The sequence below is a fragment of the Notamacropus eugenii genome, chromosome 5 (assembly GCF_028372415.1).
Source record: "Notamacropus eugenii isolate mMacEug1 chromosome 5, mMacEug1.pri_v2, whole genome shotgun sequence".
Lineage (NCBI taxonomy): Eukaryota > Metazoa > Chordata > Mammalia > Diprotodontia > Macropodidae > Notamacropus > Notamacropus eugenii.
The window spans coordinates 409,703,111-409,720,614 of NC_092876.1; the positions used below are offsets into that span (position 1 = coordinate 409,703,111).

The 17,504-nt window shown below is 34.7% G+C and overlaps 1 protein-coding gene across 8 annotated transcripts in view; it reads left to right on the top strand.

Annotated features, from left to right (window-relative positions):
- The window catches only part of LOC140506960 (multidrug resistance-associated protein 1-like), a 90,927-nt gene that overhangs the window by 26,966 nt on the left and 46,457 nt on the right, over positions 1-17,504 (top strand). For 7 of the 8 annotated variants that reach the window (XM_072614698.1, XM_072614702.1, XM_072614700.1 and 4 more), the window contains 8 exons: positions 926-1,063; positions 4,478-4,624; positions 5,126-5,210; positions 5,312-5,378; positions 6,243-6,369; positions 8,015-8,191; positions 9,994-10,161; positions 12,637-12,799. In XM_072614698.1, coding sequence (XP_072470799.1) covers positions 926-1,063; positions 4,478-4,624; positions 5,126-5,210; positions 5,312-5,378; positions 6,243-6,369; positions 8,015-8,191; positions 9,994-10,161; positions 12,637-12,799 — 1,072 coding nt within the window. The remainder of the gene's footprint in view (positions 1-925; positions 1,064-4,477; positions 4,625-5,125; positions 5,211-5,311; positions 5,379-6,242; positions 6,370-8,014; positions 8,192-9,993; positions 10,162-12,636; positions 12,800-17,504) is intronic. The other variant, XM_072614705.1, reaches the window with a different exon arrangement.

Here is a 17,504-nt window from a genome sequence, read left to right on the forward strand (position 1 = left end):
GAGAAAGTCCAGATCTATGTTGGCAGAGGGAGTTTCTTTATCAGCATTTCTCCATGTCATGAAAACATCCTTATTCTTCTCTCTGTGGTCAGTGAAGATGCTTGTATGATTAGTATGGGAGAAGTTCTCATTTGGTGACCATTATCATCCAAAGCAGATTCTCTCTTAGCAATAAGTTTCATTCCAGAAAAGTAACACCCAATATAGGGATATAATTTTGTATCCAGGTGAAAAGAAAAGTCCATACATATCACAACTGAGTCCTATGCCATAGAAAAATTCTGAGAAAATCTTACCTCACCAGATTTTTAGGAGGAAACAGCTATAAAATTAGCAAAATATTAATACTGTTTCCTTTAGCAGTACTACTGCAATGAAAAAATATTTCTTCTTTCAGGAAACAGGTGATATGGTGAACTAATTAGAAAATTCACAGGTTTGCTTGAATATCAATAAACTCTAATGAACTGTTATATATAGACTTAAAAAACAAATTTATGAAACACTTCTGTGAGACACTTAGAGAAACTGCTGGATTTAAAACATTTGAGCATATGATAATCATCTGTTTCATAATTAAAAACAGTAATAGACTAAGACTAGTAAATAGATTAGATATTCTCTGAAATTACTTTTCAATGGTAAGAAATTCTGATGAGATAACTTAAAGTGTTTTATACTTCAAAGCAATGAGCTAAAAATAAACCTCAAGGGTAATAGTTTATCATCTTTTTATCATGAGGAATAAACTAACTAATAGAGAAGCATTATGGAGAAAAATAGGTATTACATATTTGTGAGAGTTGAAACATTGACAAGTAAATTGCAAAAGAAAATTGAACTTTTAGTTCAATCTGGGATATAAAGGTACTGATTTCTAGTAATGATGTGTGCACTATTTTTTTCTGAATTAATTGTCATATAGATTCTTAAACTTTATGCGTGGGAACCTTCCTATCAGAAAAAGATCACTGAAATTCGAAAACATGAATTAGAAATTCAAAAATCATCTGGATATCTTACAGTATTCTCTATGCTCACACTGACTTGCCTTCCTTTCTTGGTGAGTTTATATGATGCTTTCTATTTCATTTTTCAAATCTGATTAAATGGTATCCACTCCAAATTACCTGGAATAGAGGATTTTCAGTGAAATTTCATTGCATTTTTTTTTTAAATTAAAGAATTGTCATGTAGCACTTTAGGTGTTGAAGTCCTAAGGAAAGAAAAGTAAAAGAGGAGATACACATTTTTCTATAGTGTCTTTTTTTCATGTTTAGATGCTCTGGTTTTGTATGGTTCCCCTAAAGAAAAATTAGTTTTTTTCTCCCCTTTTGTTCTAGACTATCACTAGTCAATTTCTCATTGTGTTTCTTTTACAAGTCTGACCAATTCCTTTAGGATAATTTTTGCACAGTTGAGTGTTTAAGTATTATTACCTCTTTTAGAGCTGCACATATTGAAAGTAAAAAAGCTGATTTGAACAATATGAATATTGCATTCTTAGTGCATTAGAAATTAGAAATGTGGCTAAAGCCACCCAAGGGACTCCTGGGAGTGCCATGGTATTGTAGACAAAAACTATACTTTTAAACTTTATTTTATTTATTTATTTCAGAAAAAGTATGCTTTTTTCCTAAAGAGAGTATTTTGCGAAACACAATCTTCTATGTATTCTTGCCATTTCTTGCTCTTCTACTTCTGTTAAGTCCCTACCATTTTTGTATTTTATTGTGCCCATTTTTTTGTGAAATGTTCCCTTAATAGCTCTAAGTTTCTTGAAGAGATCTCATGTCTTTCCAGTTCTATTGTTTTCTTCTTGCATTGCTCACCTTCTTATCTGTCCTGGCTTATTCTCAAGAATGCTGTATTCAGTTGGTTATATCTTTCCCTTTCTCTTTTACCTTTCTCTTTCCTTCTTTCCTCAAGTGGTCGAAAAGCCTCATCAGACAGCTGTTTTGCTTTCTTGCTTTTCTTTGAGATGTTTTTGTTGCCTCCTGTACAAAATTGCTAACCTCTATCCATAGTTCTTCAGACTTTCTATCTATAAGAATTGACTCCAGTTGGCACCATGGATAGAGCGCTAGGCCATGAGTCAGGAAAACCAGAGTTCAAATCCAGCCTCAGATACTGTGTGATGTTGGGTTGGTTTTGCCTCAGATTCATTAGCTGTGAAATAGGGATGATAATAATCGAACCTCTCAGGGTTGTTGTAAGGGAAAAAACATGAGATACTATTAGCAACATATCTTAAGCCGGAAGCTGGGACTCAGTTTCTGAATATTTTCACTGTCTACACAACCTGTGCAGAAACATTCAGGAAAATAGAAACAAGTGGTGAAAGACAATACCACCAGAACACTGATTTTTATTACTCAGGAGCAGATCTAGAAAAATATGACTGGTAAATCTCTAGTGCCTAAAAATGGAAAGACTCATTGAGGAAATAGATTAAGGAGAGGACAAAGGCATTCTTTCTAGGAGTAGAATGTCAAAAAAACCCAAGGACAATCCATAGGATCCATGTTGACAATGACAGACCTTTTCAAGAGAGGTAGCAGGAGATTCCCTTATCCATATTGGAAGATCTCAGAAACCAGCTGAGAGAACTACTCAGTAACAGTATAATTACTGAATCAAGTAACCCATATGATCACCTTTTGTAGTTAAACAAAGAAGCCTGGAAAGATCTGAATTGAAATCTATGAAAATTTGAATAAGAGAATTAAAATGTATCAGTATAGCATGCCATGGGGATAATAGGGAATATACTGGACACACTTTGTAATAGTATTCCCATAACAGGTCAAAGATGAGCAGGAGTGATTTTAAACAGAGACTAAGTTGAAACAAAAACTGTAGATTTAATCATCTCAGGGGCACCTATCATTTTTCAGTGTCTTATGGACAAAGTAATTGATAACATGAATAAGGTTGATACACTTGGTTGATCGACTGGCTTTGGAAAGACACTAAAATAGGGGTTCTTAGTTAATTTATTTTTTAAGTATATGTTGATAATTGTATTTCAATGTAATTAGTTTCCTTTATAATACTTTGTGTTTCATTTTATACATTTAAAACATTATTCTGAGAAGAGGTCCATAGGCATCACCAGACCAACAAAGGATTCCATGACACGCACAAAAAAAGATTAAGAACTCTTTCACTAAAGGAGAAGGAAAGATTGGTTAAAGTAATATCCAAAGGAAGCTGTTCTGACCTTGTCAGATGGCAAAAAATACCTTGGTCAAGTAGGTGGGCCACATAGTTCATAGCAAGAAGTAAACGCTGATTGAGAGAAGGTACAAGCACTCCTCAATTGGCCACATCTAAAGAATCTACATGAATTAAGGATTTTTCTGGGATTCGTTGTCTGCTATTGGAAATTTGTGAGCAACTAACTTGCCATTGATAAATTTCTCAATGACATCACTAAAGGACATATAATCACCAAAATAAAACAAAAACAGAAGTCATGGTGGCTTCAACTCATGAAAGCCATTTGGAAATAATTGAAATGGGAAATACAAATAAAACAGGTCTGGTAACTCATCTTACTCATATACTAGCGCTCACCTATACAGACAAGCAAATATCTGCATGTACTTATGGCACGGGGCTCTCCAGGTTTTTTCAGCAGAGAGGGAAAATTGCTTTGTAAACATTGTTCTTGCTATACCACTTGCGTAAATGCTTTTGAGAAAGAATTAAGTCTCCTGACTGATTGTTAAAGATAAACACAATGATGAGGACTCATAAGCCATCCTTAGGAGCATGGACATATGTGGGGTTATCTCTAGAATCTTGAAAGCAGTTAAGAGCTACCACCTTGGAGATCTAACCTGCCATTGCCAAAGGTGGTTTGCTACAATAATCCCATGTGCATGAGAGATGCTTCAACGAAGTGCTAAGAGAAATCCAAGGAGAAAAAGACTGTTACTGATATGGGAATTTATTGAATGCTTCTGAAAGATGGTGACTGTAGGGTTGTGCTGTAGTACATGAGTAGGAACTCTATAATAGAGAAGAAAAAATGATTAGAGTAATAAATAGTATGTTATAAGATACAGAAGGAGTATGTATTGGGGGAACAATAAGATAGCATATAGTACATGAAAATTTGTGATGTAAGATAAGGTTAAAACTAGATAGAATATATTGTGAATATTGTGAAATGCCATAAAAGTTAAGATACTTGAAGGTTACTCAGTACCAACAGGCCATTGTAAGGATTTGGGTAGAGGAGTAAGATGATCTGAATGTATCTTTTATGTTCTTCAGTTCATTAATTGGCTGTAATACTGAGTCTAAGTTGACCAATACACATATACATGTAAATATATATATGTATAAATGCATGTTTTATGTGTGTGTATATGTGTTTATATAAGATCTTGGTAGCCATTCCTAAAAAAAAATACAATGATGAAAAATAAAAAGTGTTTAAAGCAAATAAAGCATTTCTTTTTTTTAGGTGTCCCTGGCCACTTTTGGAGTATATTTTCTTCTGGATGAAGGGAATATTTTAACAGCCAATAAAGTTTTTACATCTATGTCATTGTTTAATATTTTGAGGCTCCCTTTGTTTGACTTACCAGCGGTGATCTCTACCGTAGTCCAGGTAGTGTTGCGTAACTGTCTTTCATGACTTTATTGTTTCTCTCCAGATTTTAAAAATATTTTGTATTCTTTTCACTTTTATGCTTTTTTTATACTAAGGTTTTATACTTTTTTTTCAGTTGAAGCCTGTTTTCTACATCAGTTTCACTCAATTATTGTGCTATAGTTAAAATCACCAGTTGGGAAGGTTCAGTGTTTTGCTAGTCTATTTTTTTTTAAGAATTAATTTAAGCTTTAAATATGGAAAATTTGACAACATGTATTTCTGGACATTTGATAGTCAGGAGAAAATGTAAACAAAAGTTCATAATTTCATATGCATATTTTTTTATTTTTCTGTGCATATTGAGGTGTTCATGTTTGTTGGTGTTGATTAGGTTTATAAAAATAAGAAATAAAGCAGAAATATAAATATTTATAAATTGAACTATCCTTTGCTTATTAAGGAAGTTGATTTTACTTCAACACAAAGTAAGTGAAACACATGTAATTATATCAACAGACAAAAATATCTCTAGGTCGTTTGCAAGATTTTCTTCATGCTGAGGAGCTCAATCCTGAAGACATTGAAACTTATTATCCTGGAAGTAAGTCATTCTTTTTGTTCTATAAAATTTGAATTACTCTAGAGTTGAATTTAATTATTTCTGTAATTTCCCATTGTTTTTATTTTTGTTATTACTTATAGATTATGCTATAATATTTACTGATGCATCCTTCACCTGGGAAAAGAATCAGACTCCAACCTTAAATGAGTAAGGCATTATACTTGGCATGACATTTCCTAAGACTATCTATCTATCTATCTACATACATATATATGTACATATATATGTACATATATATATATTTAAGAGTACTAACATGGGCAGATTTGTGGTTTCATTAGGGCACATAGTGCCTTCAAAATTTCAGTTTTCATCCCTTTCCTGTCTTCTCATTTTGGACTGTGCTTATCTGTGTCTTTTCTTTTAGGCCTTGAAAGAGGATCCATAGGACATAGAAGTTTTTTCTGTTTTTTTTTTGTGTATGTATATATTATTTTTGATATCTTAGTTTCACCAGTTTGTCATTTATGATTTCCATTTGTTGTCTCTGATTTTTGCTGCCTCTTTTTACTATGATTTATATGCCCAATAATGTCCTCTCATGCATTATTTGTCATTTATAACATGCTACAGCCTACTTCTAACTACCATTTGCATGTCATTACTCTTTGGATAACTTTGTGTTCTTATTCCTTAGATATGATATTCTTTAATTTCTGTCTTTGTAGCAAATCTTGGACTATGTTGATTAAAGAAGATGTGAGTTCTTGAAAGAGATCTAAATTTTTTAAAGTGATGCAAAGCATCTCTTATTTCTATTATTGTCTTTTATCTTTTATATTCTTTTCTCTTATGCTCTCTTATTTCAAACTTTTTCTCTCCTTCATGCCCATTCTAGAATTTTGTTCTGTTTTATTTGTTTGAGAGGATCGAATCTTGAGAAATAGGGAGTGAACAGTTATAATCAAAATAAAGATTCTCAGCTTTAGGAATACTAACTGGTCTGGAAATATAAAGAAATAATGAAGATTGACTAGTGTTCATATGTGCTTCCTCATCTTTTTTTTTCAGTTTGAACATAAAGATTCCAGAAGGAGCGTTAGTGGCAATTATAGGACAAGTTGGGTCAGGAAAATCATCTATGCTGTCTGCCATTCTGGGAGAGATGGAGAAACTTAAAGGAACAGTCCAGAGAAAAGTACAGTCAATTATTTATTCTTTCTGAGTTTCCTCATTAAAGATTCAAAGATTTTACATAGTCATTTTCTTAAAAAAAGTTGATTAACCATTAATAGACCTGCAATATCATTCTGTCAACTGAGCACTTTGGGAAAATGCATGTATATTAATATCTTTATTAATACTAATATTATAATAATCATTTATGATGCTTAACTGATTTATATGATTTATATATATTAGTTTTATACTAAACTAATAAAATTAGGAATTTATATTTCTAATAATCATCTATTCCAAGAATCCTTAAGTAATTGTGGTCATTTCTTTAAAAAGTGACTTTGTAACTGGTGGCTTTTAGGATATGATTCAACCACATGACTACAAGTAGATGAACCCATAAATTATGATGTATACTCTTGAAGAGGTCTTTGTGAATGGAAATTACACAATGCCCTTTGGTAGCCTGTTTCTGCATTTAATCACCTTTATAATTAGCATATACTTCCTTATTTATAATTAAGCTTTATACAGAAATACATCTTTTCTCTTTTTTCTTATCTTTAATTCCAGTCTCCCTATCTCTAGTCTTTTCTCAATCCTTCTGCCTTATCCTGGTTTTGCTTTCCTCTGATCATAATATAAATTTGGGGTATTTGCATAGTGTCCATTGGAACCTTTTCAAAGCATGCCTATCTATACAGATATGCCATGTGAGTGGACTTCTACAAATATAGTATTTCTTAAGCTTAGTATAGCTTTAATTATGAGGTTTTAAAGGTCTGGTATAAAGAGATATGTCGTAATAGCTGAAATATACACTTATATGTATGTATATATATTGTGTGTGTATGTATGACAATCAGGAAATAACATATCTTTCCTGGGATTTTTCTAGCATGGTTTATAAGTAAATTATCTCAAGAAACTACAAGGGTGGTTTCAAAGGTATAGGAGAAAATAATGTGTTTTCTGTTTTATAAAGATTTGTGTTCTAGAAAAACATGGTATATAAAAAAAAAGCATAATTTGTGCAGTATTTGTGTTGGTGCCAAAACTCTTTGTTATGCCAAACTCTTTGTGACCTCATTTGGAGTTTTCTTGACAAAGAAACTTTAGTGGCTTGCCATTTCCTTTCCCAGTTCATTTTCCAGATGAGGAAATGAGGTAACAAAATTAAGTAATTTGCCCAAGGTCACATAGCTGGTAAGTATCTGTGTCTGGATTCGAAGCCAGGCAGATGAGTCTTCCTGACTCCAGGCCCAGAACTCTATCCACTGCACCACCTAGCTGCTCTAGTTTGTGCAATAGGGTACCGTAATATTAGAAGCCTAATTTTTAGAAGCAATTACGAACAAGAACAAAACAAGCAAACAAAACCAGGAGGATATATATAATTCGTTACAGAGACTTCATTGAAGGTGAAAATGAAAGACAAAGTAATCTAAGTCTCTGAAATAGCCATTGGACAAACCTGAGTCTGTTTCAAAACTGTTATATTAGCTGTCTTAAAATTAAGAAAAATCATTTTTGAAAAGATTTTAATTTTAAGACCTAAATGAGAAAGTAAATAGGAAAAACTCAAAATTAAATATATCTTCTAATTTCTTCTACTTGCTTAAAAAGACTTTCTTTTTTTTCTTTCTTTTTTTTCTTTCTTTTAGGGCTCAGTGGCTTATGTCTCCCAGCAGGCCTGGATCCAGAATTCCAAATTACAAGAAAACATTCTCTTTGGCTCAGTTATGCAGAGACAGTACTATGAAAGAGTACTGGAAGCTTGTGCTCTGCTACCAGATTTGGAGAAATTCCCAAATGGAGACCAAACTGAAATTGGAGAAAGAGTAAGATTATATTTCATCAATATACAGCAGTAAAGTTCTCTTCAGTTGCACTGGCAAAATTTATCATCAGATTGTGTCAAAGATCTATACAAGTGTTAAGTTAAAAATTAAAACAATTTGCAATGTACTAGTGTCATAGGAGGCATGATTATTGTGAGGTTAAGGACCAAAAAAAAGTTCTAGGCTTGTGATTATCTGAAACATACACTTGTAAGTTTCATAATCAGCATTCCAGGTTTGAAGGAAAATGATGGTGATAAATAACAGTCATTACATAAGAACTCTATTCAGTAATGCAACCACCATTTCATATCCCATGATCAGATCATACTTTTGTTCACCTCTGAGTTTCTAAATTCACAGAGCCAGAGCTTAGATGAGGTCATCACGTCAAGGGCCCTACTCATATATCTGACAGGAAAGTGTCACTCAAATTAGGCAGCTAGCTGGTGCAGTGGATAGAGCACCAGTGCAGAAATCAGGAGGACCTGAGTTCAAATCTCAACTCAGACACTTGACACTCACTAGCTGTGTGACCTTGGGCAAGTCACTCAACCCCAATTGCCTCATCCTGGGTCCTCTCCAGTCATCCTGAGGAATATCTGGTCACTGGATTCAGATGGCTCTGGAGGAGAAGTGAGGCTGGTGACCTGCACAGACCTCCCTCACACAAAACAAAGTCAAGTGCAAGTCATGTCATTATTTCCCTGATGGCATGGTCTTCTTCGGCAAGGAAGGATGAACACTCATGCATCGCTCAAGTTACATACACTTTACTCATGGATATTTGTATATATATGCATATATGTTAGCTTTAATTCTTAAATAGAATTCATTACATTCCAAATTAAGAGAGAAGGCATTGTTTATCCATGAAGGACCATTTGGTGAGCTTTAAGAGTCTTAAACTTAGAAGACCTATGTTTTCAAGGGTTGAATATTAAGATATTATTGGTGGTAACAAGAGGACACTAAAATTCTTGGATAATACTAAGGTTGGGGATTAGTTTAAGACTATTTTTCTTGCTTCCATAAATATCAAAATCCTGATTCTGACATTAGATGAGTGACATTGAAATCTCTTTAACCTCTCTGAGATTTAGTTTTCTCAACTACAAAATGAAAATGCTGTTCTCAACTGAGGTGGTTCTTATTGTGAAGAGAGATTTTGGTATATCTGAAAGTGGTATATAAATATGAATTATCATTTTTGACATTCTTATGTAATTTGAATTTTATCTCAATTACAGGTAAACACAAATTTTAACATTCATTTTTAAAAATTTTGCTTTCCAAATTCTCTCACTCCACTCTCTTCCCCTCTCCTGGAGAAGGCCAGCAATTTGATATAGAACTTCCATGTGCAGTTATGCAAAACATTTCTGTATTAACCAGGATGAAAAAGAAAATACACACCAAAAAAACCCACTAAGAATAATAATGAAAGTTGAAAAAGTGTGCTTCAATCTGCATTCCGACTCCATCAGTTCTTTCTCTGGAGATAGAAAGCATTTTTCAACACAAGTCCTTTGGAATTGTCTTGGAGTATTGTATTGCTGAGAATAGCTCATTCATTCACAGTTAATCATCATACAATATTGCTGTTAGTATATACAATTTCTCCTAGTTATGCTCATTTCACTTTGTATCAGTTCACGTAAACTTTTCCAGTTTTTTTCTGAAATCTCCCTGCTAATCATTTCTTATAGCACAATAGTACTAGGGATATAAGTTAGGGATAGTTAGGGATATAAGCTTTGGATTTTAGTGAAAATCTGATCTAGTCTTCATTTCCCTTACAGGGTGTGAATATAAGTGGAGGTCAGAAACAACGTGTAAGCCTGGCCAGAGCTGTTTACAGTGGTGCTGATATCTATCTCCTTGATGATCCTTTGTCTGCAGTTGATGTCCATGTTGGGAAACACCTTTTTGAAAAAGTGATAGGATCCTCAGGGCTTTTAAAAAACAAGGTATGCATGGCAGGATCGTACCTTGTTTCTCTTGACCTTTGAGACAACTTTTAAATAACTCGGTATTGTTCTAGGCAGCAAAACAACCCTTATTCTTAGAGAGTTTATTTTGCTGAGGGTGGGAAAGTTACAAAATATGCACAATTTTTAAAGTAACTTGGAAAATTAGAGAAAATTAAAATTTAGAAGTGGTACCTTAGGTAAACTTTGAAAGAAATTAATTCTGAGAAGCAAAGGTATCGAGGTGCAGTCTAAGGATGGGAGAAAGCTCTAAAAACAGTGGACAATAGATGCCAAGTTGGAGGAACAGTTGGTTCTGCAGTGTGTTAGAAATTTAAATTTGTAAAAGGGAGTTATGTGAAATGTCTGAAAAAATTACTAGGACCCATATTGTGAAGAGCTTTGAATGCCAGGCTGAGATTTTATTTATTGTATAGGCAATAGGTAGCCAGTGAAGATGTTTGTCGTGCTCAGAAGGTGAAGTGTAAGTAAATTTGGTGCAAAGGTACTGGGGGGCAAACATGGGCGGGGTAGGTTTGGAGGGGTGCAAATCATTAAAAGGCCTCAGAAAGGAGGGCAGTATTTCAGCTGCTGAGAAAATATAAACAGAGACAGAGTATTTGATAAGCTCCTAGCTGCAAAAGCAGTTGGCATTTATTATCGTAGGCAAGGAGAAAGACATCTCTTTCTCAGAGACTAGAGATAGTAGACGATAATGTGGAGGGTTTTTGAGGTAGAGAGTAGGTGAACTTGGTGGTTCTACAGGTTTTGTTTTCTCAGACAATATGAGTGTGTCTAAAACAAAGTTTCAATTCCATAGGCAAGAACCTACTGTTACATGCTGGGTTTCCCATCTTTCAGGGTGGGGTGATTAACAGTAACAGCACTAACGCTTGCTTTTTAGACAGGTGGGGTGACTCAGTGCAGAAAAGCTGATGATCCTACATGTCATTAGGTTCCAAAAAGGAAGATCAAGGATGACTACTTGTCAGAAGGAATGGACCAGTATAATAATAGCGTCTTTGCTTACTCATATTCCTCAGCAAATTAATTTTATTATAGCAAATGTAATTTTTTATGGCTTGAAGTTTCATAAGAAAAACATAGAGGAGGAGAATGATTTTCTAATAAAAACTTTTAATAAATAATTTGGAAAGTTTCATTTCACCATAATGATAATTTGGTGACCAGTTTCTATGGTAGAAGTAAGGTCTTCAATACCTATATATGTATTTTTCTGGAATCAGAGAAGCTGTCACTGACCTGGGAAAGACTTCTTTTTCCTCATTCTGAAAGGTGAAAGTGGAAGGGGGGGCTGATTTGAACTGAGCTTAGGTGAGGCCATGTGGACAATTCCCATTAGTGTTTCCCTTCTGATTGAGGATTTGAGTGAAGGAAAAAACTAGACTGCTCGAGTGCTGAGTGATTGGGGGTTGAGAGTGTATAATAGTCAGGAACTACATAAGAATGAGGCTTAGAGGCTACAGCCAGGCTTCCTGGGAGTTCCCTCCTCTGGCTGATGTTCTATGACTGAAGTGCAAGGCAGGTCTGATCATGGCAAACAAAGATAGTGCAACGTTTGCCTGTCTCCCATCTCTCCCTCTCCTTCTCTCTCTCTCTCTCTCTCTCTCTCTCTCTCTCTCTCTCTCTCTCTCTCTCTCTCTCTCTCTCTCTCTCTCTCTCTCTCTCTCTCTCTCTCTCTCTCTCTCTCTCTCTCTCTCTCTCTCTCTCTCTCCCTCCCTCCCTCTCTCTGTCTCTCTCTCTCTCTCTCCCAGAAGGAAAAAGTTGATTCTAAAAAATTTTCTTGTTCTTTAAGGTTCATTTGATTTTTTTTACTTTAATTAATACTATGACTGACTTAGATAACTATTCTATCAATTTTAATTTCATTTGTCTGCTTCTGTGAACAGTTGCTAAGGAGTACCTGGTATGTTAGAGTCAGAGACCATCAGAATTGCCTAGGTGGAAAGAGTTAAGAACCAAGCAGCTGTATGAGAGACAGTCTTATTAATAGTGATTCCTTATTTCCATAAACCTTCCGTAATGGAGCAAGAATGGATCTGGGTCTTTTTACCAAAGAGCTGCAAATAGCAGTAGCTGTCTTGTGGGGAAGCTGTGCCATTTCATCAGATCCTACTAGTTTACCCATTGAGCTTTCAAAGTAACAGTAGATACTCTACTGTATTATGTGTGTAACATACTAAGAATGTAAAGTACATGTATTTTAGTATTAAGATAGATTCAAATCCAAAAACCAAAATACAGTTGGAGATAAGGTATTACCATTCACTTACTCACTGATTCACCTTATTCTTACTGTAATACTTGGTAATTCACTTTGAAATATAAGTTTATCTTACACACAACAATTGAGGAGAACACACTGAAACACTGATTAATTGAATCTTTAATAAAATTGTATTATTCATGCAAATTATAGTGGTTTATTAAGAAGTGAAACATTTTGTATTTCAGACTCGTGTTTTAGTGACACACAACCTTACAGTTCTGCCTCAGACAGACCTTATACTTGTAATGGAAAGTGGTAAGGTAACACAAATGGGAACTTACCAAGAATTGCTATCTAAAACAAAAGATTTCACCAACTTGCTTCAGATCTCCAGTGCTCAAGAGAAAGGTAAAGATATAAGGAAAAGTTATCACATCGTTCCTTCTACTTGTTTGTTTTTTCCAATCAGTAAATCAAAAGTTTTGTGCATGTGTGAATTAATATGTTTTCTCTTACTCTTTTAACCTTAAATTAGAACATTGGCCAAAGTGAGAGTAAAGTGGGAATCAAAGATTACACAAGTAAAATTGATTTGTTGTATCTATGATTTTTAAAATATCATTTTAGAAAATTAGAAATATTAAATGGGATCCTACTAGAATTGAATTAAACAATGTCTAAGGCCCCTTCCATCTCTCCCATTCAATGAATAGATATATTCCACTTAATTGTGTTTTTTTAAGTTAACAATAGGAAACATGGAACTCTATGAAATCAATATGACAAATAATTGATTTTACATTACCTCAGCACAATATTACAGAAAGTTAAGGGTTGGAAGGGAAACACAGGAAGTGAATGTAGAACAATAATAATAGTCAATATTTATATAACATTATATATATATATGTTTATCTATCTATCTATCTATCTATCTATCTATCTATCTATCTATCTATCTATCTATCTATCTACCTATCTGGATGTTCTAGGGGAAGAAACTTCTATTATGAATTCAGGTCAACACTTCATCTGCATCTTAAAGTATTAGAATTGTGTTTGGAGCACTGAGAGGTTACATGACTGTCTATGGTCACGTAATGAGTACAGGTTAGATGTACAACTTGAACAGAGACCTTCCTGGTCTCAAGAGTGCCATTCTATTCACTGCAATCTGTACTACCCCTCATTAAAATTTAAATAAATTAAAATTTGCAAAATAAATTAATATTTTACTTAACAGTTCTATAAGATAGGTACTATGGATATCATTCCCATTTTACACATCAGGAAAGTGAGGCAAAGACCAGTTAAATAATTTGCCAATAATTCTACACCAGTCAGTTTTTTAAAATTATTTTAATGTTCTCATTAATGAACCTTAATTTTATTTCCTTCTGCCTCCCTTGAAAAAAGAAAAACAAAATCCTTGCAACAAATGTACACAGTCTAGCAAAATAAATTCTCACATTGACCATGTCCAACAATACATGTCCTATTCTATGATATAAAAATATTCTGGGGTTTGTTGATAGGTACTGCTGCCAGTCAGACTTATCAACATGCAGAGATATTCAACTAACTGGTTTGTCATATGTTTAGTACACAATCCCATGGCAAATAAAGACCAATGGGCCACAAATGGCATTTTCACCATTTTATAGAAGGCAGTATGGAGGTCAAAGGAGTATGTAAAGATTTACATTTCAAAGAACTGATAAAAGAAGAGGAAGACTTATTTAAGAAAAACTTGTAAATAAATCAGTTAATGCTAGAGGTTCTTTTCTGGAATTTACAACTAATCAGGAAATGAGTAAATAAAGCTGAGCCAGAAAGTTTTTAACATTAATTAATCACATGGGTTAAATTTTTGGAGGTCCATAAAGAAAAAAAAGCATCAGCTGAAGATGTGACTTTCTCTAAAAATAAAATGGGTGTACTGGAGCCAATAGAAAAGAAATTTAAAATGACATCTGCATCTTGTGTCCATCACTTCTCTATCAGGAAGTTGGCATATATCATCGTCAGGCCTCTGGAATTATAGGTGGTCATTGCATCAATTGGAGTTCTCAAGTCATTCAAAGTTTGTTCTTATAAGGTTGTTCTTGTATATGTTGTTTTCCTAATTCTGCTCCCATTACTCTATATCACTTCACAGAAGTCTTCCTAGATTTTTCTGAAACTGCTTGTCTCACAGTTTCCTACAGAACCACAGCATTCTATTGCATTGACATACCAGAATTTGTTCAGCCATTTCCAAAATTGCTATGTAGCCCCTTAGTTTCCAGTTCTTTGTGACTACTAAATGAACTTCATTAAATATTTTTGTGTATTTGGGTCCTTCTCTCTTTCTTTGATTTCTTTGGGGGTATAGATCTAGTAGAATCAAGGAATATGCATGAATTTGGAACTTTTTGAGCATAGTTCCAAATTGTTGACAGCTAATAAATTGTTAGAGTTGGATATCAAACATAAGCTTTTCCTAACTCCAAGTCCAGAACTCTGTAATATCCTACTCTCTTGATAATTGTCAGTGTCTTGAGAGAAAAAAAAAATTGACTCAGTTACTAATCCTACTCTTTTGGGAAAAATAATTATATGTGTATATATGTAAATACTTAAATCTTTATGTCATCATTGTAGTCATTCCCTCTAATGGTACCTGTCCACCTACTATAAATTCTTCTCTGTGTCTTCCCTTAAATACTATGTAGAAGCTATGCCTCTTGCAAAGACTAATCTAATTGGACAGGACCATGTCAAGGAGAGTACATAAGAGAATGTTAAAAAACAGTAGATCTATGACAAATTATGGAGAATCAAGCAAAGAAATTTAAATTTCAATCAGCATGCAATAGAAAGTGACTTAAAATTTCTGAGCAGAAGCTACCATTAATGTGAAAAATTAATTTCATAGATCTGGATTTAGAAGGCTCCTTAGGTTCCATTTGTTCTAACTCCTTTGTTTTATAAGGAAAGAGGTTACTAAGAAGCTATCAAAATCCTCCAAGAAGAGCCTATAATAAAATAGCGGCAGTGAGAATAGGAAATATAATGCAAATACTATAGATTTTGTGGAGAAGTATTCACTCTCCAGCTGAAAGCCCACAAGACCCACAGGGTTTGACCTTTCCTTGTTGTTTGTCCTTTGTTTCTCAAAGAGGACCAGTGACTGATGTCTAGACTTGCAAGTGAATTGGATTTAAGTAAGGCAGAGTTGTACAAAGTCATCAGCCTCACTTTTTCTCCTTCAGAACCACCTGGGTCCAGTGGCAAGATATAGATCAGGATGACTGAAGATGGCCCTGGCTGAAGCAGAAGATCTTGGCTCTTTTAAGCTAAGGTCTTTCTCAGGTCTCAGGTTGTCTGAGGCAATGCCCATCCAGTAATTTAGGGCTAAGAAATGAGACAAAAAAATCAGTCTGGTTGGAGAAGACTCTCAGGATTTTTAGCCAAAACAGAAATTATTGCTATTTACACTCACTGTGAGCCATCAAAACCCAAACAATGACCAAGTGGGGTTCGTGTTGGGACCTGTTGTTGGCCAGTTTCTGAAAGCCAGAGTGATTTGGGTTTAAGGCATGAGCAAGTAGCTCCATTTGAATCCCAATGGACTTCATCCAAACTTGGTTTCCCAATGCTGTATTTCAAGAATCATAAATGAAACTACCTGGGACAAAAGAGTTAATTGTCCCAGCTTTAATTTTTTAATAATAGAATAAAATAGTAGGGAAGAGAAAAAGAAATCTAGGCCATAAACCCCAAGATATCTTGCAAGGTTTCAGTGATCAAAATTTATATTCATTTGGGCAGAGCTCCCATAGGTAAGGGTATGATTTCCTGAGTGGACAGAGGAAGAGAAGTGAGAGGAGGAAAGGAGAGAAGGAAGGAAGGAGAAAAGGAAAGAAGGAAGGAAGGAAGGAGGGAAGTAGGGAGGGAAGGAAGAAAAGAGCAAAGAAATTAAGGAGCAGCATTGTCCAACTGGAACTGGCCAGTTGGGTCCTCAGTGGGGCAACTATGACTACTCACAGATTGTTGTTTATCCTTATTAGAAGAAGACTAATGACATCAGAAGGGTGATGTCTTGACTTGCAAGTGAATTGGATTTAAGTGAGGCAGGTCTGTGTAAAGTCACCAGCCTCACTATCTCCTCTAGAATTATCTGGGTTCAGTGGCAAGATATAGATCAGAACAACTAGAGTTGGCCCTGGATGCAGGAGCATATTATTTTTGCTTAAAAAGCCAATATGATACCAATAGAAAATTGTCCTGTTACCTATAAGACCAGAATTCTCTAAATTATTAAGGAGATTGGAAAGCAGAACAGGGAGATAGGAATGGAGAAATGCAATCCTAATGGCCCCATTCTAGCAACGGGCTGAAATGGTGGGAAGCCAGGGAAAGGAGACTGAGACCATACCAGTCAAACTATCTTTCACTGGCTAACAGATGTCATCCATTTTCTCTTGTTTTATGATGGTAGTTTATTTGAATAGATCAGGCAAAAACTGTTTTAATTTCATTCAGTATCATCTTTTCACCATTAACCTTTCTTGAAATTTAATGTTGCTTTTGGCCTTTATTCTAAGCAACTGGAGATTGTGTAAGGTACTAGAGAAAAAACTATTGAATTTTGAGTTCAGAAGACATAGATTCAAATCCCAGTTTTTCCATTTAATATATGCCACTCAGGGCAAGTCACAACAATATGGGCCTCTTTTTCCTAATAAATCATAAAATTTGGGGTTTGGACAGTCACTTCTAAAGCCTCTTCCAGCTCTAATATCTATAATCTTTAGTAGAGGAGAGGGGAGTTCTAATAGACTGTAATGGTAATTTAAATGGGAAGATCTTTCCCATTCATTAATAGGCCCACGTAACCTGCCTGGGTCATATGAAAGCCTGAGTCACACAAGTTTGCGGAGGGAGGAGTTTGCCGAAGGTATGGAGCAGGATGGGTAGAACAGGAAGAGGCAGAACTAGAGCAGATGTGAGAGGAAATTTGGTCATGAGAGCAGTCAGAGTCAGATAGGATGCAGACAAGCAGGCAGCTGGCTAGCGTGAGTGAAAGTACATGCTTGTGATGAGTGTAATGGAGCTGGTTTGTGGGAAG